General features: G+C 32.4%; 1 protein-coding gene across 1 annotated transcript; it reads right to left on the reverse strand.

The window, feature by feature from the left end:
- Positions 1 to 4,744: 4,744 nt before the first annotated feature.
- Positions 4,745 to 9,361, reverse strand: LOC130933304 (calcium-dependent protein kinase 32). The gene is made up of 8 exons (XM_057862886.1): positions 8,382 to 9,361; positions 7,333 to 7,456; positions 7,096 to 7,239; positions 6,362 to 6,514; positions 6,090 to 6,205; positions 5,801 to 5,968; positions 5,457 to 5,687; positions 4,745 to 5,293 (listed from the first exon to the last, which is right to left on the reverse strand). The coding sequence occupies exons 1-8, from the start codon at positions 8,901 to 8,903 to the stop codon at positions 5,135 to 5,137; spliced, it is 1,617 nt and encodes a 538-aa protein (XP_057718869.1). The 5' UTR covers positions 8,904 to 9,361; the 3' UTR covers positions 4,745 to 5,134.
- Between the last annotated feature and the right edge of the window lie 1,131 nt (positions 9,362 to 10,492).

Consider the following 10,492-nt stretch of genomic DNA (forward strand, 5'->3'; position numbering starts at 1 on the left):
GTGTAGCAGGTCCCATAAAAAAAATAGAAAAAAATAAAAAAATGAGAAAAAAATATAAAAAAAAATAGAATTATGTATATATTGTTTGGATAAAGAGAAAATAAATAGAAAAAAAATAAAAAAAATATTTGAATAAAAAAATAAAAAAATTATAATAATATAAAATTACATTAATACTCTTATCTATATTTATAATTTATTAATAATAAAGAATAAATATATAATTTTATTCATTTTATCATATTTTTTTTTCATCTTTATCTCATTTGTGAAGAAAAAATAATTTAAATAATCTCATATTACTTCTTTTTTTTTCTATTTTTTCTTTTTATTTAAACAATAAAAATTTATTTTTTATTTATTTATTTTCTTATTTTTTTTAAATTCCCTCTATCCAAACAATGCGTTAAAGAATTATGTAGATAATTACTGTTGAATAGTTATATTTTCGCACTTTCTAATTTTCTGTATAAATGATCAATCAAATAATCTAGTTACGTTTAAAGCATACTTTTGACTATATGAGAATTATAAAATTAAATTAGTGTATCATAATACCACAGCATGAATAAATTCATTTGAAAATTCAGCCACGTCTCCGGCGTCCTAGTCAGCAGTATTTGTCGGAGTGCCATGGCATTTTGTTTTCTGCCACTTGCTAATATTTTAGTGCATCAAATCAAAATGATTTACCAATTAGTATTCAAATTCAAATATGTGTGGTAGAGCCGCAAAATGCTAATGTCATTTTCTCACGTTGCCAATTAATTAATGTCACTAACAGCTATAGCAATTATTAATGATTGATTATTGATTAGTACTATCGTTATTAATTCGTACTTATTGATGCATGTATTGACAAAGAGAGGAGACCTATTAATCAAAACAATAGTAATAGAAGAATTATTAATAGAATTAGAAAACTAAATTTTTCAATTTAATATTAGCTAAAATTTATTTTTATTCAAAATTTAGATTCTAAATATTAAATTATAAATCTTAATCATAAATTTTCTAAAAATAAGGTAAAAAAATTAATTAATATTAACTAATTGAAATTTAGGTATATATTTATTTTTATTAATATTAATTAGGTTTAATTACTCCATTAGTTCCTATAATTTTGTAATATTTTTAATTAAATTTTTATATTTTTTAAATTAGATTTTTATACTATTTTTTTTTAATTAGATCTCTCTTGAAAGTAATTGACTTAAATTTATAGAGATCCAATTAAAAAAAATTGGTACAGTGACTCAAATATAATGAAAAAAAGTGTAAAGACCCAATTAAAAAAATTTTTAGTGTAAAGACTCAATTAAAAAGAAAATACAAAAATTTAATTAAAAATTTTACAAAACTATAAAAATCAATAGAGTAATTAAACCTGTTAATTAATAATCAATGCCCTTCCTCAATCGATCTATATGCATGCATCATGCATGATTGTTGGTACATGGCATCAAAATTTTTACCTACTTGAAATTGACGTATAATAAAGGTCCCTTTCATTGCTTTTGGCTACTCAAATTATTTAAACTTGTGAATCAGAAAGTGATGATTAGATTAAAAGTCCACAATTTTCATATATCATTTTCGCTACTAATTAATACGTGTTTCTTCTTGCCTCCTCTCATTATTATGCCGAGTGAGATAAGTTTACTTTAATTTGGATTGATTCAGCCCTAGATGACAGTTGTAGTATCGACAATTTGGACCAATATATATATAGTAACAAATTTATAAGAATCGAGCATAGTCAAACTTGTTTGAGAGTTTTGGAATTAGAAAATTTTGACACTCAAGTGTTTAATTAGTTAGCTATAACATACTGGTAAAAGAAAGCTAGAGCGTAATGTGTATTAAGAAATGATGGATTATGTGAATTTCAATGGTTGCGGTACAACCGTCCAAGGAAACCCTGTCACACATTCACTTTTGGGCGTCTTAGTCTATTTTTTGAGCTACTAGAATACAATTTGGAATTCCAAGATGATAAGATAAGTTGAAATTTGAATGAGAACAAAAATGGAAATGACGAATGATAACATGGCAAACAGAAATTCAGGAGCTTCAGCAGCAATTATCAGGGACAGACCTTAGTCACAGGATATTCAACAGTTTTATTTTTTATTTTTTTTGGTCTTGGGATGTGCAACAGTTTCGAAAGCAGAGTCAAGTTTGGTTGTTTTTGGGCTGGGCCTTCTTCGGCTTCTTATTGGGTATCACCAAAAATAGAAAGAATAGGGTCCTGTAGTCCAAAAATTATTAATATTATTTTTTTTGGTGACTAAAAATTATTAATAATATGGACCTACAAATATGTAACCTTGCCGCTGACCAAAATAAGAAAATAATAAAGATATTAAGTATTAACCTTACCAAAATTTTTTTGGTTTAATTATTCTGTCAGTCCCTATCGTTTTATCGATTTTTTAATTTAGTCTCTATTTTTTTTTAATTAGGTCTCTATACTATATCAGATTTTATAATTAAGTCTTTACTGTGACAAAAAATTAAAATTAACAGAATATTTTATTTAACTATATAGAATATTCAGTCAATTGTTAGACATATTCGTTTTGTTTAACGGAATATTTCGTTAATTCCAACATTTTTGTCATAGCAAGGACTTAATTACAAAATCTAATACGGTATAGGAACTCAATCGAAAAGAAAAAAAGTATGGGAACCTAATTGAAAATTCAATGAAACTATAGAGATTGATAGAACAATTAAACTTTTTTTCAAGTTAAAAATGAGACTTGAATAAGAAAACTATACCATTTGAGTTATAACTCGTTGGCGTATTAATCTTGATTAAATTAGTATTAGTTCTTTTTAAACAAATGCAAAAAAAATTGAAAAGGGAAATCATCCATAGATCATTGGATGTGGCTCGAGTCAAACTGCTGGATGAAGCTTTTCCAAAAGAAAAAGTTTAGGGCCAGCAGTTTTATTGAATTTTGGCCAGCATGTAACCAGCAGAGGAAGGTGAGCCATTGGATGAAATTTCACACCAATCTCACGCCATCAAATTATCATTGATGGCTAGTTGATGACTAACAATCACAAAAATTGCTGACCCCTAGCATTGTTCTTTCCAAAATTTAACATTAACGAACAAAATATAAGAGTGATATTTTTTTTTGGTAAAGGAGTGATATTTTATTTGTTATAAAGTTGGGGGGGGGGGGGGGGGGGGCTTTTTTATCTTGGTGAAGTTATAAAAAACTTTCTTTATCAACAGCATCCTGTGCTGAATAAACTTTCATATCAACCAACCCATAACATGCATTTATTGGAACAGATATTCAAAGAAATTTGGTTGAACCATTCCCTCGACCCCGGAAAAAAAAAGAAAAAAAAAAGAGTTCATAAATTTAGTGCAACAAATGAATTTATTTTTGGTATACAACCGGGGCTGGGCCCAACAAACTCAACAAATTCCTTTTATTGCCTAAGCAAACTGAGAAGATGCATTTGTTTTTATTTGTCCTTAGTTTATAAATGGACTTCGAAAACTAACGAGAGTTGTGTACCAAGCGAATATCGTAATTTTTTGTTTGAAACGCAAAACTTAACACAACAAGGTAGAGGTGCTCAACAGCAAAGAAACCTCAATAACCATCTAAATGGTTTAATCACAGACATCAGCTCAACAGCAAAAGAAACTTCAATAACCATTCAAATAGCTTAATTAGAGATATCAACAAATGAAAAGACAAGAATTTAAATATTCATTTTGTGAATATTTTTAGAGAAGGTAATCGATGTGTGCTGATTACTTAACACGAAAAAGTGTAAATTTAGAATTAGGTCTCCACTTTTGGGATATTCCTCCTAAAGAACTAAAGAAGTAATCTAGTTATTAATAGATGATGAACAAGAGACATCTCTATCTCGTATAATTAGTGTGTAATCTTTTTCCTAGGTGTGTAATCTTTTTTCTATACTTAGGCCTGTTTACTACACACAAAAAAAAATAAATGAAAATAACAAGAATAAAAGACTATTTATAACTCTTATTCCTTTTCTGACATTGTCATCAACACAACTCTACTCCATGTAGACTCTTTTTTTTTGTAAACACTCCAGGTAGCTTTTAAATGAAAATTGAACAAGATGGACAATTCCTAACGCTTTATTCTAAAAAGATCTTTTGATTTCTTTCTAACCAAATATCCAAACAATAGCAGAAAAACCTATCAACTACTTCTTCCAATGATCCTTTTTTATTATTAACCCTGTCCAACTTTTAAAATATTCGTTTATCATATCTAGGATAATCTATAAATGGCCACCATCACAAGCTCATACACTACACCTGCTAAAAAAATTCACAACAGTGCAACACCACACAAATTATCACTAGTTTCAAGTACACCAAACCTACTTACACAAATTGTCACTAACTTCAAATACACCAAACCTACTCGGTCTGTCTTTAATATTAATGCTATCAATTAATACAAATCAAGTAAAAACTTCAACTCAAGGTGAAACCAACCCCTTCCAAATAGTTTTAGTGAATGTGTAATTAAGAGTTAAGTGGCACGCATTACTCAATTACATCAGATAAGAAAATTGCTTCTAAATATATGTGATATTAACCGTTGAAAGCAATTTGTGGTCAAAGAAATATATAGAAACAATTCATAAGCTCATAGCTCTCTCATTTCCTTTTAAGCAATAATTAAAAAAGAAACATGGAGTTGGCTAAGAATGCATGTGACACATAAAATGTGAACAACTTAAGATATTTACATTCCACAATTGAAGACTTTGGTATAATCTTCCAATATTCAATGTTCTCGTTTGTTTTCCTTGTTTGTTTCCCCTAACCATAACACCACACCCTCAACTCAACAAGCCAGAAAAAAAACAGACAATACTCCAAACCACATACACGACACTTCTTGGGGCAATAAGTATCCTATTCCACCCAAACTAGGGCTCTCTTCAAAGGATATGTAACAAAAATACATAAAAGAATTACAATTAAGAGAAGGTAAATTTAAATAAAAGAAGGGGGTAGAGTTGAAGAAGAAAAGAAAAGAAAAAAAAAAACTTTAATCATACTTTCTTTCTTCCTTTCCAAAGGTTAATTAAAATTTGGCATTATGTCTACAGATCATCTATGACCCTCATTGTTTAACGACAATGAGCCATCCTTCATCAATTTGAGACTGAGACTGGTGAATCTCTCTCGCGAATACTGTCTCGATGCTTTTCTCCAATCTGTGCCGGCCTTCATCATCGTGGCGAATTCCTCATAACTTATTCTTCCATCCTGCAATTTCATGCAGACAACTAATATCAGAAAGAGTACAAGACAACTAATATGTCCATTTTGAATGGTGAAGGACTATCATTTTCATGTTTCAACAGAACGAGTAGCAATCTTTAAGCACAAGAAACAGAACGAAGACAGAATGTGAAGATGTATTGCTGACCTTATCTGTGTCCACATCATGCATAATTGCACTTATGACATCTTCGCTGTTTGCGTCGACCTCATCATGCAAGGCGCTGCGCAGCTCCTCCATTTCAATATATCCGTTTTGGTTCTGATCGAAAAACTGGAAGGCTTTGCGAAGGTGCTCATCATTTCCCATCTTTCTCAGATGAACAGAAATGGCTACAAACTCTCCATAATCTAGGTACCCATCCTTATCTACATCACCCTGTAAAATCAATCCCCCAAAGGTTAGAAGTTGTAAGAGATAGTACTTATTTGTTTTTAGCATGCCAACCATGGAGCAAATACCCCAGTTAAAGGGTAAAATAGTGAGCTTACAGCTTCCATAAGAATTTGGAGATCTGACTCTGGAACCTGATGGCCTAGTTTTTGCAACCCTACTCGTAGTTCATCGATGTTAATTTTGCCTCTATTGCTTGTATCCATGAGCTGGAATCCCTCTTTTATTCCAGCCGCTTCTTCTACAGACAAATGCTCTGCAATCACCTGTACACACAATATCGACCATCAAATAACGAACGACTTGTAAATTATCGTTATAACACTTCAGGGATGATTCCTAGAGGGTATTTGATATTGTGATATTGTTGAGAACTGAGAACATTACCCTCAAAGCTCTCTTCTTAAGCTTGTTCATTACAGAAAATTGCATGAGCCTTGCTTTGACAGTTTCTCCTAATGAAACATTAGGGGCCTTCTTTGCATTTTGCAACCATGGATGATCTGCATTAAGATTAACAATTACGTTACCATCCATACACAACGCATCTCAATCTTGAGAATTTTAGAAGGGAAAAGACGCCTTTGTTGGTGAGCAGAAAACAGAATCTGTATGCTGTCGCCTATCAAAAGCATTGTATATGATCAACAATATATTACCTAACACTTCTTGTGCAGTAAGGCGACGCTTAGGGTCAGGATCAAGCATCCTCTTCACAAGGTCTTTCGCATTATCAGAAACTTTTGGCCATGGTTCCCTTTTAAAATCAACCACAGATCGTATAATTGCCTGTGCAACTCCTTGTTCAGTTTCTGCATTTTACAGAAGAGGAAAAGAGAAGAAAAGATTTAGAAAGCCAAATTAATCAGAAATAAAAATAAGCAAGAAATAATAATTACTTGAATGAAACATCTTCCCCCATACTGGATTAATTGTTGTAGAAGAATTTATTGGACTAGGTCCTCCCCCCCCCCCCCCCCCCCCCCCCAAAAAAAAAAAAAAAAGAAGAGTTGGCCGAATCAAGTTGATATCGAATGGACACTTTCAACATATTAGCTGGAACTTCCAGTGTATTATATTTAGAGTTAGACAATGCAAATGACTCCAAGATCAACAATGAATAAAAAAGTGTAACCAAGATACAGCTTTGACATTTTTGTCCTTATTTTCACAGTCCAGGTGGATGCTGTAGGGTAGAGGGAAATATTTTAATAACTACAAAAACTACTGTTTCTTGACTGAAATGAAATATAAAAAGGTACATTTATTTTTCTCACAACATTTTTCTGTTGACATTGTATAATGTTTGCATGAACTCCACAGTGACTTAAAGTGCACCATTAAGATCTGTCGCTGAAAAACCAAGAAACAGAGATCACAAGACAAAACTAACCTGCCCAAAATGGCGGGACACCACAAAGTAAGATGTATAGAATTACTCCAGCACTCCAAATATCTACTTCTGGGCCATAATTTCTCTTTAGTACTTCAGGAGCCATGTAATATGGACTTCCAACAATCTCATTAAATTTTTCCCCTGCACAAAATGGTAACTTTAGCCCAAATTGTAACTAAAAAAATCGAACAACATTGATGAGCGATTCATTCACTTGCTAGCCAGAAACATTACCTGGTTTAAAGAAGACCGACAATCCAAAATCAATAGCCTTCAGAGCTGCTGTTTCCTTCTTATTTGCAAACAGAAAGTTCTCGGGTTTGAGATCCCGGTGCATCACACCATGTTTGTGGCACATCTGAAACATAACAGGTTCACAATTAAATCCCTGGTTTACCACCATAGAAAGAGAATGTCCCCGGGCCAAAAAACAGAGTAGACAAATCACCCAGCCAAAACATTTAACACGAAAAGTTTAAGCTCCAAATGCATGCAACCTAAAGTCCTAAACATAGTACTTCTACTGTTCATTATAGTCTAACAAGTGAGCTTAAAAAGCTAGCTCTTTGCCAAATGTTAATAGTAAATGCAACCCCACTAATCAATCACCAAGCTCAACCACCAACACAGAATCAGAAAAATGTAATTTTGTTGTACAAAAGGAATAAACAGTGTCCATGTCTATGTACTTCTCCATCACTGTATTGTGTCCGTGCCAAGTCTAAGTAACCATCATTAAAAACCTATCCCCCTTCACCCCCGGCCGCTGCCAAAAGTACTCCGAAGTCCATTATAACATCAGAAGCACCCAAGCCAAATCAATTTATTCCATCCACTTTTACCGTCAACAATTTCTTCTCCTTCCAAACTACTCATATCTAGAATCTACCTGATACCAAAATAATTTGGATCAAGTAGACCCATTATGAGGTAAATAAAACTCTCCTAGCACCAGCACTAGCACTAAACAAATTAATGAACCACATGAATCAACTAAACTCATTCTAAAACCACACAGATAGACGCTTTTTTTTTTTCCGTGCATCTCTGAAGCATAAAACCACCAGATCTCAATTAACCTCCATCACTATCCAAATTCCAAGGACCTAACTTGAACAAAACAAGCTAAATCATTTAAACAAATCACAATCCTCACTTCCCCCAAACAATTTTAAAATAATAAAATAAAATAATTAACACCATCCACAACACCAAAATCCCCAGATCCAAAACCCCAATAAAGCAAACAATTTAAAAATAAAAACTTTACAACAAATCCATACCTGAACAACTTCAACGATGGTTTTGGTAACAGCCGCAGCGGCTCTCTCCGTGTAATGCCCCCTGGCAACGATACGGTCAAACAACTCACCACCCTCACAGAGCTCCATAACAAGATGCACTGCACTATCATCTTCGAAAGTATCCTTCAAAGAAACGATGTTAGGGTGCTTGGGAAGGTGCCTCATGATTTCAACCTCTCTCCTCACATCCTCGATGTCTATGGCGGTTCTCAGCTTCTTCTTCGAGATCGATTTGCACGCGTAGTCCACGCGAGTCTCCTTGTCCGTACAAAGGTACGTGACTCCGAACTCACCACGACCCAGCTCGCCACCTAGCTCGTAACGCTGCGAGATCTCGCGACCCGTTGGGTCCTTCAAAACGACGAGCTTCGAGCCACGAACGACGTCGTTTCCGTTCCCGTAGTCAACTGCGAAGGGGTTCTGCTTCTCCTTCTTCTTCTTCCCTTTGTTGGCCTTTTCTCCATCGTGGAGAGTCGACGGCGTCCCGCAACAGTTACCCATGGAAAATTCAAACAAAAAAAAAAGTCTCGGTGTTTAGGTCAAGGTTGATAGGGTGGTGTCAATTTACGAGATCCAGCTCCTAATTCAAGCTTAAATTTTCTACTTTGAATGGAATTGAAGAAATGGAGCTAATGGATTGAGCTAAAAAATATGACTTTTCGAATTGGGTATTTAGGTTTAAGAGGGGAAAAACGAATGGAAAATTGAGGAACAGGAACAGAGAGAAATGGGAGAAGAAGGGGCTATGAATGTTTAAAAGGAAGGGTTTTGGAATTAACGATGATGAGGAATTGAGGAATTAAGCGTGTTTTTGGCACTATGGACGAAATGAGGGTTTGGAATTTTTTTTGGGGTTGAAGGGTCAAATTTGTTTCGCAGAGACTTCGTCCATTGTCATGTTCTTCTTCTTCTTCCTCCTCTTCTTCTTCTCCCTCTTTTTTTCCCTCTCTTTCTCTCTCTTATTAATTAAGATTTTTTCTTTTTTGTTTTTTTTTTTTCTGTTTTTCTTATTATTGGAAGCTTAATGACGCTGTTATGCCTAAACAATTACAGTTCAAACTAGGATTAACAAGTTTCCTTTTTTTATTCTTTTTGAAATAATCTTTTGCTTTAAGTGATGTACTAATTTTGTTTTTTTTAACTAACTAATTTTATATTTTTTATAAGGTAATTTAATTTAGTGTGGGTGAGTGCAAGCTCTTTAGTTCCATTGACTACCCTCTCCTTGTGTGTGTAATTTCATTTGTGCCATTACAGTTTTGCACAGTTTTCTTTTCTTTTTTTTTCTTTTTCTCCCTTCACTTGTAAAGTTCATATTTATAGCAAAAGATGTTATTGGTTAAAAATTAAAATACATTTAGGGTATGTTTGGAATTTTGGATGGAATATTTTTCTTTTATGGAATTTTAAATGTTTTATTTATCTTTTAATTATAAAATTTGTCAATAAAAAGAATTTAGTTAGACTCTAAAATTACTTTTCTTCTCTTAATTATCCACCAAACACAGTCTTAGGGATTTTTATCAGTATTTTATAAGGTGATTGATGTATAAACAAGTGTTAGACTGATATATTATTTAATATTAATTTCCTTTATATATTGTGTTGTAAACTTCTACCAAATAGATTTTTTAACATAAAAATAAATAAAATTAGGCGCATTTCTTTTTTCTTTTGTCTCTTTCACTACTTAAAAAATATTTCTTTTTGAATGACAAAAGTTGTTAGAGAATAGGTAGAAATTTAAATGCAGTCGACTTTACATAAAGTTGATTACTGACAGCGGTTAGATGATTTAACTGATTTGACTAAATTTTTATCTAACAACTTTCAATTATCAATTTCACATAGAATCGACTGCACCTGAGTTTTCACCTAAAAATTATTATTCAATAATATACTTAAAATTAAAATAAATTTCTTAATACATAAAAAAAATTTTGGGGGCTCAAAAATGCACGTGATATTAATATATTATGATAAAGATCTAGATTCAATAAACGAGAAGATATTGTGTTTAATTTATTTGTTGTAAAAATATAGTATAAAAAACATTTCGGCCATTTTTATAGATCATTTTCCATTTTCTT

This window comes from Arachis stenosperma, chromosome 6 (assembly GCF_014773155.1).
Source record: "Arachis stenosperma cultivar V10309 chromosome 6, arast.V10309.gnm1.PFL2, whole genome shotgun sequence".
NCBI lineage: Eukaryota > Viridiplantae > Streptophyta > Magnoliopsida > Fabales > Fabaceae > Arachis > Arachis stenosperma.